The sequence below is a fragment of the Pteropus vampyrus genome, unplaced genomic scaffold (assembly GCF_000151845.1).
Source record: "Pteropus vampyrus isolate Shadow unplaced genomic scaffold, Pvam_2.0 Scaffold102, whole genome shotgun sequence".
In the NCBI taxonomy this organism is placed as follows: Eukaryota; Metazoa; Chordata; class Mammalia; order Chiroptera; family Pteropodidae; genus Pteropus; species Pteropus vampyrus.
This window is the reverse complement of record NW_011888883.1, coordinates 1,815,437-1,833,310: the sequence shown is the minus strand read 5'-3', so window position 1 is coordinate 1,833,310 and position 17,874 is coordinate 1,815,437. Positions and strand designations below refer to the sequence as shown.

At 37.6% G+C, this 17,874-nt stretch overlaps 1 protein-coding gene across 1 annotated transcript; it reads left to right on the top strand.

The window, feature by feature from the left end:
* Positions 1–3,480: 3,480 nt before the first annotated feature.
* Positions 3,481–16,194, top strand: PRSS35 (protease, serine 35). Its single transcript, XM_011364884.2, has 2 exons — positions 3,481–3,705; positions 13,374–16,194. Exon 2 carries the CDS (start codon positions 13,380–13,382, stop codon positions 14,619–14,621), a length of 1,242 nt encoding a protein of 413 aa, XP_011363186.1. The 5' UTR covers positions 3,481–3,705; positions 13,374–13,379; the 3' UTR covers positions 14,622–16,194.
* The last annotated feature ends 1,680 nt before the right edge of the window (positions 16,195–17,874 follow it).

Genomic DNA, 17,874 nt, shown 5'->3' with positions numbered 1-17,874 from the left:
TTGGAGTTGTTTGGTCGGAAAAGCCCACATTTTCCCAGAAGCTGTGTTTGATAAGATGCAAATCTACCCAAGCCCTACGAATGTAAGGGAGACGCAAGCCTTTTTAGGGATTTTGGGGTTTTAGAGGATATTCCTCACCTGGCACAGTGCCTCTTTCTTTTTTACCTGCTGGTAAAGAAAAGGCATATATGGGACTGGGGTCAGAGTAGCAAGCCACCTTTGAGAAGGCAAAAATACGAGTGAAGCAGATTAAAGCTTTAGATATCTCTCAAGCAGGGCTGCCATTTGAATATTAGATGTGTCTGTGACTCTGGAAGGTATGGGTTGGGCATTGTGGCAGAGACAACAGAAGGGGAGAGTGACCCTAAGATTTTGGTCCCAGCTCTGGAAGGAGTAAGAAACTTGATATAACCCAATAGAGCAAGAGCTCCTAACAGCACAGAAATAAACCCACTCATATATGATGAACAAATATTTGATGAGAAAGCCAGAAATACTTAATGGGAAAAGGATAGTCTCTTCAACAAATGGTGCTGGTAAAAGTGGATATCCACAGGCACAATAATAAAATTGTACCCCTATCTTATACCACTCACAAAAATTAACTCAAAATGCATTAAGGATTTAAGACCTACAACAATAAAACTCCTAGAAAAAAACATAGCAAAAAAGTTACTTGGCATTGGTCTTGGCAATGATTTTTTTTTTTTTTAAATTTAACGTCAAAAGCACAAGCAACAAAAGCAAAAACAAATAAGTGGGACTACATCAAACTGAAAAGTTTCTGTACGGTAAAAGAAACAATTAACAAAATGAAAAGGCAACCTTTGCAATGGGAGAAAATATTTGCAAGCCATCTATCTGATAATGAGTTAATATCCAAAATATATGACTCATACAATTCAAAAGCAAAACAACAACAAAACAAAAAACAATTAATAAATGGGCCGAGGACTTGAATAGACATTTTTCCAAATAAGACATACAAATGTCCAACGAGTACATGAAAAGATACTCAATCAGTAATCATTAGGAAAATGCAAATCAAAACCACAATGAGCTATCATCTCACACTTATTAAAATGGCTATTATCAAAACCACAAGTGATAAACCACAAACGCTGATAAAGATGTGGAGAAAGGGAAACCCTGGTGTACTCTTAGTGAGAATGTAAATTGGTACAGCCATTATCAAAAACAGTATATAATCCTTCAAAAAACTAAAAAATAGAATTACCATCTGATCCAGCAATTCTACTTCTGGGTATATACCTGAAGAAGATGAAATGACTACTTTGAAGAGATACCTGCACACCCATGTTCATTGCCGCATTACTCACAATAGCCAAGTCATAGAAACAACCTAAATGGTCATTAACAGATAAATGGATAAAGAAAATGTGAAAAAATATATAAAATGAAATATTATTCAGTCATAAAAAAGGAAATCCTCCAATCAGGGACAATATGGATGGATCTTGAGGGCATTACGGTAAGTGAAAAAAATCAGACAGAAAAAGATGAATATTGTATGACCTCATTTATACGTGGAATCTAAAAACATTGAAATCGTAGAAAGAGTAGTGTGGTGGTTACCAGGGGCTAAGGGTTGGGGAAATAGGGAAATGTTGAACAAAAGGTACGAACTTTCAATTATAAGATAAATAAGTGCCAGAATCTAGTGTACAGCATGGAGACTATAGTTAACACTGTGTTGTATACTTGAAAGTTGCTATGAGAGTAGAGCTTTAATGTTCTCACCATAACAATAACAAAATGGTAATAATATGAGGTGAAGGATGAGTTAACTAATCTTATTGTGGCAAATATTTTGTAATATATCCGTGTATCAAATCATCACGTTGTATGTCTTAAATTTACAGTGTTCTATGTCAATAAGGCTGAGAAAAAAGAGGGCTTGGAGTAAAAGCCTCAGGAAGGGGGCCAGAGAGCACTTGAAGTCAGCTTTATGTTATGTCTGTGAGGGGTAATGACTGATTGAAAGGAATCAGACTGGATCCACATTAAATCCTTCTGGATTTATGTGGTGCTAGAATCTCAAAAATGTTTGAGAAGTACGGGCTATAGAATTCCTCCAGCTCAAGCTTCTTAATCTACAGATGAAGATATTGAGTCCCAGGGGCACAAGTATTTAGTGTTAGATAGGATTTCGCACTCTGGGTTCTGGGCTTTCTGTATGACTTTCTCATACTCCATTTCACTGGAAAACTTTTTTATTTCCATACATAATTAGCATTCATTAATGCCAGGCCCTGTGGTAGAGGGTGGTGATTCAAAGATGCTGTATTGAAGCTTATGTTCTAATTGGTGTGATGGAGAGCTTCAGAACTAATTATATTATACCAGATAAAAATTATTAATAGATTTAATTATATTGTAAGTGTATAAATGAAAATGCTAAGTGGAAAAATAGAAAACAAAATTATGTATATGTTCTGATCTCATACTGTTAAAAAAAAATACATAGGAACTTGAGAAAGGCAATAACCCACTAATGGGCCAAGTGTTATGGGACGCGCTAAGATCTTGTGTTATAAATACTTGTGCACTTATTTGATCTCCCTGCCTTGAGGGACAGAATCGAGTTTTTGTATTCATTATATCTGTGCATCTTGACCCAGATTTGCCATCGGGTAGGAAGAAGCTTGATAGATGTTGAATCAGTGAAGTTCCCTTCTGCATGCTGTCCGCATTCCAAAGGAGCACTTACTTCTCCTAAAGAGAATAAAGGAGAGTGAGAAAGGATGACGTTAGTATTCAGGTGGACGGAGGAGGGCAAGGATCTTAAAGAATATTCGCTAAAAGTAAAAAAAAAAAAAAAAAAAAAAAAAATCTCACTACCTTCCTGACAGAGATGCAAACTGACGAGCTCCCCCTGGAGGCGGCACAGGATGCTCATAGGGTGACTTAAACCGTCCAGCCCGCAGTCACTGGTCCTGGGGTGCCATGTGGGCGCCTGCGGGAACTTTGCGCTACGGGGGACTTAGCACGAGGAGCTGGCACAAGTCAGATTTGCCCAGTGGGTGTGCGCCCAGGGAAGCGAGGTCCCTGATAGCGACTGCGGTAGGGTTAGGGCCTCTAGTTCCTCTAGATGGCTGGGGTCTGAACAGGGAGCCCAGGGAATGAGACACAAAGAACTCTTGTCCGTCCCACACCCCAACACACACACTTTAGACTATCTTCTTGAGATATTTAAGGGATGCATACGATCATAGGATCAGATGTCTCCTGTGAATCCACTCACGATTTTTTCCTAACGCTTAATTCACTCTGGGGATAAAGATGCTGGGGTGGGAGGCTGCCTGGGGTGCCCCACACCTCCAAGTAAAATCCTCCATTCAGCCCCGCATCTCGGCTCCTTCATCCTCCCTCCCTCCTCTCCTCTGGCCCACCTCCTTCCCCTTCGCCTCCCTCCGCGTCCGCCCGGCGTCATCGCCCCCTTTCCCCTCCCATCTCCCCGCCTCCGCGCGCAGCTCGGCTCTTGCCTCCTCCGCAGTCTCTGCCGCGAGCTCCCGGTGGTGCCCGCCGGGCGGTGACCGGCGGTGGCGGGGCGGCCTCCGGCTCTGGCAACCCGCTAGGCTCGTGGCAACAGCGCCCCCGCCCTCCCTCCCTCGCCGGCGTTGGTGACCGCCTGGGGGCTCTTTGATTCGAACTGGGCAGCGCCCCGGCGACTAAGCTTCACAGGTAAGGATGGAGCACCCCCACCTGCCTCTCCGACAGGGCGAGACCCTAAAACTTGGAAGTTTCCCTGAGAAAGGCAGAACCCATCCGAGGAGAGCTTCTTTGAAGGGGTCTAAAGCTAGCGATCAAACTTAGCACTTTAAGTCCTCAAAGAAACGAGCCTCTCTTCCAATAGGCAATTCTGTGTGCCGGCCTCTGCACGGTTTAATATTAACAGTAAGAATGTTTGCATTGGAATATAAATGGAATTCTTTCTACTGAAGGAGTACCAGAGGGGACCCTCTTTATTTTTATGATTATTAACAGATGACATTGAAAAAGGTGTAAAACGCATTCCTGGAAAGTCTACTCTTGTTGAAAGCCCCTTTGGCAGGGATACCATGAAAGCTAGAATCAATCAATCTCTCTTCTCTCTGATTCTGTCTCTTCTCTGTCTCTGTCTCTCTGTCTCTCTCATCAACTTGGCTGCACAGGTCAGCAAAAAGAGCAGTGGAAAACGTTTTTAAAATGAGATGGTGAAATGAAATGGAAAAGTCTTGGACTTGCTTTAAAATTCTCCAGCCAAAACAAAACAAACAAACAAAAAACCAAACAATTGGGGGAGATAGATGAAACAAGATTGGCAAATATTGATAATTGTTGAAGCTGGGTGATGGGCTCATGGGAATATACTTTTGTTTTCTACTTTTCAAAATGCTTTTCATTTTACTTTTGTGCAGTTTGGACATTTTCTATAACAAAAAGTTTTTGAAAGTTGTGGAAACATTCTTGCCTGATTCCTGACCTTTTTTATACTGTCATTGATTTGAAAAGAGGTTGTATGTACTATTTAGGTGTTTGTTTTTTTTTTCTCCCTTTTTATTAATCCTACTCACTTCTGAAATTCTCATTTTATCTCAAGTACATTTTTCTCTATGGAGGATTATAAAAGTCATATTTTGCTGCTTGGAGAATAATACTTAGAATCTGGTTTATAATTTGAAGAAAGAATGTTAAAATCCCAGCCAAATAAGACATCTAGGCTTGAAAGTAGTGGCCAAGCATCATGTGGAATTTTATTTTTTTAAAGGAAATATTAGAGGCGTTCCTTTCGTGTGAGAAGAGATTAAACTGTCCAAACTTTTCTTCCAGACATCTCAGAAACCTATATGCTTTTCAGAATCTTTTGCATGTTTTTAAATGTGAGATTGTTTAGCTTATGTACTTGACACATAGTATGTACTCATTACATGTTAAAATAAATAATTGGTAATTTGAGTTAATTTTCTCTATTGAATAAATTATTTATCTTTCTCTGCCCAACACTCCAGGCCAGTATATTGCATTTTAACAGCAAATTCAGACTCAGAATTTTGGAGACTGAAGCTGATGAGAAATCTGCGATGAGAGGTTAGGAAACAGCAAAGTCAAGTTAGTGGTACAAAAGCTATTATTTTATAACTTTGCTTAACTAAAAAATTTTCAAAAGCTTCAAGTAGATTAAAATGATGTATGATTAATGAAAAGCATTGTGCTCACAAGATGCTTTAAAGCCTGAAAAGTAGCATACCTAATACATTTACAGACATTCTTTGCTTTCAGAGGTCAACTTGCAAGATACAAAAATAAGTTGGAGCCATATGTTGTGCACTTCCTATGTGAGTGCATGAGCCAGCCAGCAGAGGGGTCCTTTGGGACTGACTTCCTTACTGCTATTCACCCCAAATCTGATTTACACACGGCATATCCATTGCATAAATTAAAAATATACATGTCTTGGAAAAATAGCTAAAAAACAAAGGGAGGGTATTTCTTATTGTGATGAGAAACAGAAGATGTGGGTTACTGTAAAATAATCAACTGTGTAATTTTATCATCTTCCTTTCCCTCAAGTACTGCCAAATTCTGAAAGCAGACATTACTTTGTCTCCATTCCTGAAACTAACCTTGAAAATAGCACTATAATATTTTGAATAGAAATTGGCACATTGTCAACGAACTTTCTTGCCATTTATTTTCAGCGTAGAATCAGCAGAGAGCATATCTTTTAGGAATGGATTATAAAGTATTTGATAAACATATGTGAGATATTTGGCAGGTTGAAGACTTTCCTTCGTGTTGAAATGAATTGCAGCACATTTGGGGGACTATTTAGCAGTGCTGTAGGTCATAGTGGAAGTGTGTTGGCACTACAATGGTTTTTAGAAAACCACCTGCCAGAAAATTGTCTGGCTGTAGACAGCATTATCAGTTCTCAGTTCATCAAGATGGGTTCTGTGGCCTGTAGATTGGTTTCAAAATGTGATAAATTCCATATGTGACAACCATTTTGTATATTAGCCAGTTAGACTTCTCCCCCTATTGAATTCCACATGCTTTTAAAATAAATTCTATATCACAGCTCAGTGAACGTAAACAATTTAAATGCAGGATCATCAGGCTAACTTTGCCATCTAGTGGTAGAAGTATGGATATCAGGCAAGTTCCAACTGCGGAAGGCTAGGAATTGAGGCTTGAGTATCATTGATGAGTAAGTTTTTTCTCATTTGTGGTTTAAATCTAGGACTTTAAAGTTGAAATTGATCTTAGAAATGTTCTAGTGCAACACAATAGCTAAGAAGTACCATTACAGAGATCCTTAAACAAGGAAAGAGGCTTTGAAATGATGCGTAGCCCTCAGTAGCCATTTGGGGAATAAACAAATTTATCTACCCTGTTCCAGTTCTCATTTCCCTCTCATAATACTGCACCATACCACCATAAAATTTTATCATGATTTTCTGATTTTAGTTCTAAAATTGCACATCCGTATACTTTTCCTTAAAATGAAAATTTTCATTTATGTTTAAGTCTGAACCAAACATTCTTTCCCACTTAATATCATTTCCTAAACTTCTCTTTTGAAACATTCAGAACACACAATTTAAAAAACTGGATTCTTACCTTTAAAAGTTTATTAATTTCCTCTTGCTGCTGTAACAAATTACTGAAAACTTAGTGACTTATAGTTCTGGAGGCCAGAAGTCCAAAGTGGGTCAGCAGGGTTGCATTCCTTCTGGAAGTTCAAGGAGAGAATTTGTTCCCTTTATTCAGGTTCTAGAGGCCGCCTTGCCTTCCTTGGCTTGTGACCCTGTATCACCACGACCTCTGCCTCCATCTTCACAGCTCCTTCTCGCTCTAGGCCCTCCTGCCTCCTTCTTATAAGGATCCCTGTGCTTATACTGGGCTCACCTGGATAGTCCAAGCTAATCTCATCTCAGAATTCTTAGTCACATTTGCAATCTCTTTTACCATGAAGGAACATATTCCTTCAGTTTTGGGAATTAGAATATGGCTCTCTTTGGGAGCCATTATTTGGCATAAACAATGAGGGACACAGTAGTTAGAGATGTATGAAATCTCTTATCAATATCTACCTATGTTTGGACTCCCATTGTTTGATATTAATAATAATTGCTGCCTTTGTTGAATGTTTACTGTGCTCTGGGCATTGTGCTCTCTCTCTCTCTCTATCTCACACACGCACATACACACACACACACACACACAGTTCGTATTAGTTCCTCACAAAAATACTTTAAAATATTATCCCTATTTAACAAATGTGGAAAATAATCTTTGGAAAAATTAAGTAACCTTCACAAAGTCACATAGCTAAGAAGTAACAAGTGTAATGAAACTGGTTTCCTGTAAATGCCCATAATTATTGAAATACCCCAGTTCTTACTCTCCATATTCCCTAACGTCACGAACACCATTGTTTTCTCATGGCTGTAGTTTCATACACTTTTTAATTTAAATGTTGCTACCTTTCAGTGTTCTAGTTAGTGATTAGCATTTGAATGGTAAAGGCCTAAAGTGGTTTGGGAATTGAACTTCATAAAACTATTCTTCTCTACATCTGCCCCCAATTTGTGAAAGTGACTATTAAAGTTTCTACAAGTGTTCTCCAAAACCTAACCCATTTAATGCTTGCTTTACACCTGTTTATTCTCTTTACAAATGTTCCCCCTCTCCTGCTGTGGCCTTCTGTCTAAACCAGTGCTACTCTCTACTTATTTAGAATATCTGGACCAGGACACAATGTCTACCTGTTGTGTGTCAATCTTTACTGAGCGGGTAGAGGATGAAAATGGGGAAGAAGATGGCTGGTGCACGTTTTCATGTTTATGTACGTGTTTAAATGTAGGCAGTGATGTTGGAGGGCAGGGGGTTGGGATCGTGGATGGCTATAAAAGGAACAGGCAAGTTGTAAAAAGTGATCATGTAACCATTGGTGTGTCCTAATATATACATTAAGGTAGAAGTTAGCCCTATAAGGTCATCAATCTGACTGAGCAGTCCCTGATCTGCACCAGCCTCTACTCCTGAAAATGTTTGACGGATTAATGCAAAATTAGGTTCCATGGCAGCATACTATACACATGAATTTGGACAACTACCTCACTATACATTGCAAGAAACAGGTGAAAAGAAAGGCCTGAGTAAGTGTGAACTTATCTCCTGGTAAGGAAAAGCAATTCAGTGTAGGTCCTTAATGGTAAGTCAGGAGCCTCATTTTTCATATACAAGAAAAACAATTCATTTGAAATGTTTCATATAGTAAGCCCTACCTAAGCTAAACTATGAATATAATTATATCATGCCACATTAATATTCTATACACTCTAGATAGACTCTCAAAAAGTTAGTTTTTTCTTTTACTGTAAGTCACTCCCTTAGAATAATTATTTTGGACTTTGTTTCTTTTTAAGCCGAGGCCACGATTCGGTTCCAGAATTCCTGACATAGATCCAGGCCATAAATAAGACATGGGAAATGCAATTCAAGTGTTCTGTGGCTAGGTAATATTTAATCACACTAAAGTTTAATGTATTGAGAAAAATATATTACAAAGCCACAGATATTCATAGGAAGGAATAATTAGAAAAAAAAAAAGTCATTTGGGAAGGCTCTAAAATGAAGCTGTCCCTGAACAAAACAAACAAAAAAAGGCAATTTGAGAGTATGTTGGAAACTATGTTGAAATGAAAATATTTGACCATAAAATTGACTTTTTAGGAAACAAAGTACTGTAAGTTTGGCTTATGTAATAAATTATTCTAAAGTGATATTAATTTACCCATTAAGGTAGAACAATAATGATAAAAGAGTCTGTTATTGACACTTGCCATGCTTTGGGCTCAGTGGTGATTCTTTGCATATATTGTCTAATTTAATCCCCACAATTATGTTATGAGGTAGAGATCACTATTATCCTCACTTTGCACATGAGGAAACTGAAACATAGGTGAACTTAATGAATTGTCCCAATTCATATGCCTAATAAGTGGTAAAGATGAGACTTCGCCCAAATTTTCTCGCTTCTTGGTCTGCACTTGTAACCACTACATTGGTATAGATACTTAAATATTCTGTACTGTCAGCAATCACATTTCTGAGAAAGCATAAGCAAGCAAAAAATAGTCATCTTTTGTAGTTATGTATGGTCATCTCTATTAATATAGACCAGGTATGAATTCAGAATAATATTTGCTCTATCAGTAAAAATTCATTTGCATATCCTGATATTCTTTCTTCCTAATTTCCTTCCACTCCATTTGTTTCCATGGTCCAACCCATAATCAGCTGTGTGTACACTGACTCATGGTGGAGAGCCATGACTGCAACCTCACATTCGTTAACCAAAATTAGAATTTAAAGCCCCAAATCCAAGCCATTTGGAAAGTGACAGTGAAGGTCACAATTATAATGAAAGACAGGAAAAAGGAGGAGGATGAGGGAAGACAAGGGACATCAAAATATTATAACTGCCCCACCAATTGGGATCGTGACTCTTTAGATCAATGACTTAGTGCTTTTTGGATGATGGGCATATGTAGATGTTTCCACAGAACCATGGATTTCTCTATTAGTAAGAACTGTCATTTGCATTACATTGACATTTTACCACAGACAAACTTAGATTTTCCAAGAGAAAGTGTCCTTAAATTTTTGTCCAATGTTAAATTACAGGCCAAATTAGACAGGCTAACTAAATCCATGTCCTCTTATTACTGTGATTCTGAGGTCATATTACAAGGCTCTGCCCTCCCCATGCCCAAGGATAGATGTGGGCATGGTTTTATTCTTGTGGGGCACTGCAACAGAGCTCCCTCAAAGGGGACCAGACAAGGCTGGCGAACTGATGCCATTGCACGATTTGTGGCGTCAAACACTGGATATACTACATTGAAATCTACTGACTTTGACTTATTTTTCTTCATTAAATGACTGAACCATTCAATATTAGCAGTTGCTAACAAAGCAAAAGAGCACAGTTCAGAATAAATATGTTTTGTACACACACATGAAGCAGATATCATTTGAAACCCAGTTAAACAGTGATCCCTGGAAAGACTGCCTTCTGGGATGTGGCTTAAGCTGCTGCTATACCAGGGTCTTGGCTGCTGCCACAGTTCTCAAATTGTAATGAGTATCAGAATTGCCTGGGGGCTGGTTAAAACATAGATAGCTGGAAAATCCCTCCCCCACCCCCAGAGGGTTTTGCAGGGAAAGTGTAGGCCTTGAAATTAGCATTTTAAACAGGTTCCCAAGTGATGCTGACAGTTATGGTCTGGGGACTACAACTGGACATCCTTTTATATGACAGAGTTTATATTTTGCCATATACAAGTACAGAATTATATTAACAAACTAATAACAGTCTTTTGAGTTGTTTGTGTTTGATTTTGAGTCCAAAGGCAGGCAAAAACCATTGTCCCAGCTCAAAGCAGTCAGGCAGGAGAAGTTTTTGTTACAGGAGGGTTAGCCTTTTTGTTTTATTCAGGTCTTCAACTGATTGGATGAGGCCCACCCACATTAGAGAGAGAAACCTGCTTTATTCAGTCTACCAATTCAAATGTTAATCTCATCCATAAACACTCTTGCATCAGGATAATGTTTGACCAAATATCTGGGCACCCCGTGGCCTATTCACATTGACCCATAAAACTAACCATTATATGGGCTTTCTCAAGTCTGCCTACAGAATTATGGCACAAGGTGCATGTTTTATTTGGTAAAAAGTAGGAGAACTTCTATATTTTTGGTTCAATGATTTGTATAGTAAAGGATCATTTTGTCAGTTATTTATATTTGCATTCTGCCTTACTAATCCCCTGCTAACTAAAAAGTTGGAAGACTAAAGTTGCAAGACTAAGTACTGAAACAAAACAAAACAAAACAAAACAAAACAGACCTAACTGGGGGAAATAATATCACACTATCATGATTTAGATATGCTCTATTTTGCCTAGCAATGACTTTCACATGTTTATTACTCTACAGATCATTAGTATCAAGTGTTTATGTACAAAGTAATTTCATGTTTCTCAATGAAGATATTTGACTTTTAGTCTTTGATGTAATCACACATTAAGTACACAATATACAGCTGTTATCATAACAGGTTGAATGAAAAACTGATTCAAAAATTTTTTTTTACCAGACCAAAAAATTTCTTTGATTGAAATTTTGTTAAGAATCAAGTAGATAAAACATATGACTCTTTTTAATCATCGATTTTGGTCTGTTGATAAGCTAAGAGGAAGCATATAACTTTCTGATTTTAGCTTTTTTTTTAGGCAGAGACATAAGTTGTTTTTTTTTTTTGGAAACTGGTTAAACATAGGATTTCAAGGTCTCCGTAGAATTACTCAGTTACCTTTTTTTTTTTACTCCAATCCAATTAAATAAAATTGGAGATATTCATTGTAAAAATTGCATAGGAGATAACAAAAGAAAATGCTAAATGGTTCAACAAAAGCATTAGCAGTATAATTATTGCTTTGTATAAAGTCAAATTTTCCATGGTAATGATTAGAAAATACTGTGACATAAGTGTGGATTTTTTTTCCAAAGTATATTCCTTATTGAATTTTCGTACAATATCCATCACTCTCTGTGGAAGAATGCCCTGTCTCCGAAATAAAACAAGTTACAAGCTACTTAACAAAAAGTACAGTCTAATATTAACCAGCATCACCATTACTCAACATTCAAGTGTGAGCAGATAAAAAAATGGAAATTGCAAAACTTCTATGTAATCTTGCTAATGCCAATAAAAATTACTGTAAATTTGTTTCATATATTCAAATGTATGGTGATTCAAATTAATTGTCATGTTTTGGTGAATATATTATGTTTAAACAATCAAGAGGTTAATGAATATGTCTTTGTTATATCAAAAGAATATTATTAGTTTGTTAATAAAATTCTGGGCTCGTATATGGCAAAATGAACTAGTTGTATCAAGAGATGCCTGTATTCAACTCCACATCAGAGACAACTTCTGTTGTTCATGCCAGTGCCCAGGATTCAGTGGGTGTACCCTGGGTTGAGGACAAGTCCTAACATTCTTCATTAGCTTTGTTTTCCATGCCAAAAAAAAAAAAATTTTTTTTCAGAAAGCATCGGGAGTGAAAATATTGTAGGAATAATCTACTCTTGAATTTGCCTCTACTTTATACAAAGTGCAAGTCATTTGCTAAGCCTAGATGTGTTAGTTATTAGTTTAAAATGACTTGGAGCATAGCTTACGATTTCAAAATTGCTGCTCCAAAGAGTGCTACCACTACCTCCACCCTCACAACTGAGAAACTTTACATACAGTGAGCCTAGAGAAACAGGAAAAGCGTGAGAGAAGATGTTAATAATAGAAGAGGTATTATATGACTTATCAAGTACTGACAACTTTAGAAATACTTAAAAGCACTGGCTCTTAGATGACAAGACCTATGATGTATATTAATCATGATCATGTTTTCCCATGTGGCTAATTCAGAATCATAGCCCAGCCTCCATAAATTCTTACAACTAATTTTAACATACAGTAAAATCTCACTATGAAGAATTTTTGTATGTTGCTTTGTTTAGACGGTAGTTCCACTCTTTAAAAAAAGTGTGGGGCACATTTTTCTTACTTTAGCATAAAATGGCCTGTGCATATTTTCTTTTTATGATAAGGGGTTCTGCTTGTAAAAATCAAAGCATGTCAATAGCAGATGAATTCATCTATTTATTTTAAAAACCTCTACTTCCTTTAGAATATTATCCAGTGATTTCAATTACACCATCAATCAGCTTGGTCTGCAAATCGTGGTTCAGGGAAATTCACTGTATTCTAATGAACTTTTTCGAGCTCTGTGCTAGGCATTTACACTCGAGAGAGGAGAAATTTATGATTCCTGCTTTTAAGGAGCGAAGTGCAGGGACAGTGCAGGCCATCTGCTGCTATCTTTATGTCTAAATTATCCAGAAATAAGGTTGTATGAGACCCAGGAAGGAAGAGAGTGTGACTTAGGCAACAAAGGACCCCAGTGAGCCATCCTGTCTTTCTCTCCCATGCATTGGGCTATCTGGGGAGGTAGAGGTGGAGATGGCAAGTGGAGGTCCGGGGATGTGGGTTAGGGCTGGTAGTGGGAAGGTTCGGTGAAAAACAGTTTACTGATTTTGGAAATCTGTATGAGCCTACTTAGCAGGGTGTTTAATCTCAATGAAACCTAAGTACAGTGAAAATAAGAGTTCCTAGTAGTGGCAAAGGTACATTTAGGACCCTAGGCCTAAAATGAAATGGAGAAGTATCATTTAAAGAGAAAACATTGTAAAGCTTCTCTCTCTCTCTCTCTCTCTCTCTTTTTCCTATGTTTAAGGACAAAATGGAAAATATGCTATTTTGGTTGATGTTTTTCACGCTTGGATGGACCACCATTGATGGATCAGAGGTGGAACAGGATTTTACGTGGCACTTGAGAAAAATACCCCGGGTCATCAGTGAAAGGACTTTCCATCTCACCAGCCCCACATTTGAGGCAGATGCTAAGATGACGTTAAAGAGAGTGTGTGGCATCGAATGTCAGAAAGAACTCCCAGCTCCCAGCCTTTCTGAACTGGAAGATTCTCTTTCATATGAGACTGTCTTTGAGAATGGCACCCGAACCTTGACCAGAGTGAAAGTTCAAGATTTGGTCCTTCAGCCAACTCCAAATATCACCACAAAAGGAGCATCTGTTAGGAGAAAGAGACAGGTGTATGGCACAGACAGTAGGTTCAGCATCTTGGACAAAAGATTCTTAACCAATTTCCCTTTCAGTACAGCCGTGAAGCTTTCCACTGGCTGCAGTGGTGTTCTCGTTTCACCCAACCACGTCCTAACTGCTGCCCACTGTGTTCATGACGGAAAAGACTATATCAAAGGGAGTAAAAAGCTTAGAGTGGGGTTGTTGAAGATGAGGAATAAAGGAGGTGGCAAGAAACGTAGGGGTTCTAAGAAGAACAGGAGAGAAGCAAATGGTGGTGACCAGACTGAGGATGGTAAAGAGAATCTGAAGGCAAGAGCCAAGGCTGGAAGGAAAAAAAAGGAATCTGCGAGGGGTCAGAGAGTAGCTGAGGGGAGGCCCTCTTTCCAGTGGACCCGGGTCAAGAATACCCACATTCCCAAAGGCTGGGCTACAGGAGGGAGTGGGGACGCAGCCCTGGACTATGACTATGCTCTCCTAGAGCTGAAGCGTCCTCACAAAAAGAAATATATGGAACTAGGCATCAGTCCGACCATCAAGAAGCTGCCAGGTGGAATGATCCACTTTTCGGGATTTGATCGTGATAGGGCAGATCAGTTGGTCTACCGGTTTTGTAGCGTGTCCGACGAATCCAATGATCTCCTCTATCAATACTGCGATGCTGAATCGGGCTCCACTGGCTCCGGGATTTATCTGCGTCTGAAAGAGCCAGCCAAAAAGAATTGGAAGCGCAAAATCATTGCTGTCTATTCAGGCCACCAGTGGGTGGATGTCCACGGTGTTCAGAAGGACTACAATGTGGCTGTCCGCATCACCCCCCTCAAATACGCCCAGATTTGCCTCTGGATTCACGGAGATAACGCCCACTGTACTTCTGGATAACAGAAACCCCGAAACCAGGCCGTGGATGATCTAAATCGCAGAGGAAACCAGTTCTGATTATTGTATCAAGATCACTTCACAGGTGCCTGGACTTGAACCCTATCAATAGCATTTCAACATTTTTATAAATTTAGTTTTTTCAAAAATAGAAGATTTTCATACATTTAAAAAAGTTTAGGTAAAGATATTGAAACTAGATGGGTATTTCAATGCTAAGTATATATTCTTCACATGGTGGTAAGTTTCATTTGTGGGAAAATTTTTGTTTCTGCCTTAAAAATTAGATACTCTTTAAAACTTCAAGCTGGTACTATAAGTAATGTGTGATTTCTTGATGGGCTTATTCTCAGGGTCCTACTCTAAGAAGAATCTAATGGCATGCCAGTTGCATATCAAATGTGAAATTGCATATACAGAGGTAGACAGTTACATAATTAGAATCAAGGCAGAGACAAAAATTTACAACACAGGGCTCTATTCTGAGAAGGACCCATTCGGTTCATGCCCTCAGTGTTTACATTGTGTTTTCTGTTGGGTCTCAGAAACTTAAAAAAAAAAAACACATTTTTTTTTTGAAGTATTACAAGGAATGGCAAAATTTATAAACAAAGCTATTAACTATTTTACTGCTTTAAAAAGTATCAGCTGTAGTGTGTATTATGTGAAAATGAAAGAAATACTTTGTTCTATGGAATAAATCTAGTTTGAAAATAGAGAAGTTGAGACATTTTAAGAACTGAAGTTTTTAACTATATTCAAAATATGGACTTTTCATGGATACATAGGGAAGACAGTTCAAAAGTTATAAATGATCATGCATTGAAAGACACATCGTTTTATGCTACACATTATCCTATGTATGAGATGTTAACTTTTTAGGACAAGGAATTCTAATCTTTTTTAAGAGCCTTTTTTTCTCCTTGATAAAGCGGCTTTTTTAATAGGGCCAGAGGCATATTATTTTGATGAATTCTCTGATTAGTAATTTTAGGTATGTTCTTTCCTAAAAATGAATATAATTCTGAATATAATTTTTAAAAGAAAGTTCTGATTGTTTTCATTAGGGACCAAGGCTGTACACTCACTCTAACCATCATGGCAGCCTAAGCAGATGGAGAGAATCCAGTGGCTGCTCTGGGGCATCCTCTACTTATTTCCTGAATGAACAGGTATTTACTGAATGGCTCTAAAAGGATGTTAGTTCAGGCCCTTAGGTATAAAGGGTTTTAGTGATTTGTAGTTGAGTCAACCATAAACTTCAGAAACTTCAGGCCTAATTTCTGGTCTGTTCTTCCTGGCGGTTTCTAGGCACGCATTCTCTTCTCTCATAATACACCCAAGTCACCGATTCTGCCGGAGTTCAAATCTACTTTCCTTGTTGTTATTATTATTTTTTAAGAATGGAGAGTTATATCCTTCACTAGTATGCGAAGGAATATTTGATCAGATTATGATAAAATGATTTTGTAAATGGTGTTCAAAATAGGTGATATTCAGTACAAGTGAACATTCTTTTGTAATGTGAATCAGTTATAAATCATTCAATAAAAAATTAGAAATAAATCAGTTATAACTCATTGTATCTGTAAATATGTTTTATATAGAGGGTTTCAGCAACTATTAAATTAACTATCATTTATTTAAAAATGATTCTATTTAATTCTAAACACATTTCACTGATAGTATTTTATCTTTGGTAATAGTGGAATAGGGCTACTGACTCAAAAGTTTTAGTCAGATCTTTTTTTGAGAATTATTTATATAATCACTGCAACTAAAGATGTTTCAAGGTGAATTTTGCACTTATTGCAAACACACACACAATATCTTCATCTTAGATTCTTAGAAAATAATTCCTGGGATTTGAGTAAATTCAGAATTCTGGGGGTGGGGTGGGGGTGGGCGGACACAAACATTCAGTCCATAACAGGTCTCTATTGTAAATTCACAAGCTGCACCTTGAGCCAGGCCCAGGGAACTCACAAACACCCTTGTCACCAGAGGGAGTAGGTAAAAGGTATGACTGGCAGCTCAAGCCAACCAGTCTTCTCCCCACTTTCATCCTTTCATCATCATCATCTCAAGTGCTTGTACCTGGCACAGAGGAGGTGATCAACGTGCTTAAAAACATCCCCAAGTGTTCCTTGAGGCTTACCCTTTCAGGGCATTATTTACTTTGTGCTACATGATAAGGCTCCAAATGCTAGAGGTATTACCTTAATTGTATATTGTATTAAAGATGTAACTACATATTTAAATAATGAAAATATCTCATTACGAGAATTTTAATACTAGAATATTGTAGTATGGCATTTAAGGAGTCAGATATTTGCCATATTCTCTACTGACTCATGTGAGTTTTTGATAAGAGTGTCTTCAAACTGACAGTTCCCGGGCTCCTGCAGTTACTCCTCACCCTCTCCATCTGTCATGTAAACATTTGATAAGATAATCTCTGTCTCTAACTTGCCTCCAAAATCTTTTCACTTTAGTCGTATTTTAAAATTTCCAATAACGTCTTAAACTCTGCACACTTTTTTTAAGCACCGGGGACAAGTAGGTTACTTAGAATATCTACTTTAATTTATGATGCAAGCAATGTGAACATATTGATTCACTTTTACCTTCCTGTGAGGTTTTACCAAAATGAGGCTATATGATTACATTTCTGTCTATATTTGTAAATGTTTTACTAATATTCAAACTTGCATTGATGTTATTGAAATCCTCTGTGTATGTATTCACATCCTGAAAAGTGTGTCTATATACTTTCACACATGTGGTAAAGATAAGGGAAATACTTTGAAATCTGTTCATACAACTTAACACATAATTTTGAAAAGTTCCTCTAGGCTTTTGCTCAGCATAACTACCACTCGTTTCCTTACTCTTCTCTATATTTCATATGTAATTTCATCAGTAATTTGTAATATCCCATAAATTAATATCTCACTTATCTAGAATTTCTTTTTTTGGTAATTTAAAGTATCCAAAATATAACAGAAAATATTAAACCAAAAATATCATCATCTAGTAACCAAAAGGGATGACACAAAATACTTTTACTCTAGAAATAATCTTAACAAGTTTGATAATCTGATTTCCCAAGCTAAAAGTAGAAGGCAACTGCCAAGCCAAGTCTATGATAGTCCCAAAAAGTGACAGCCTGAGAAGGATGCAGACAAAATACTAAAGGACTAAAAAAAAAAAAAAAAGGTATAAAAATTATAACATTATAGTTTAGAACTATTGA

Bases quoted from the DNA above. Each gene is read 5' to 3' on its own strand.
- PRSS35 (XM_011364884.2), top strand. From the start codon at position 13,380: ATGGAAAATATGCTATTTTGGTTGATGTTTTTCACGCTTGGATGGACC.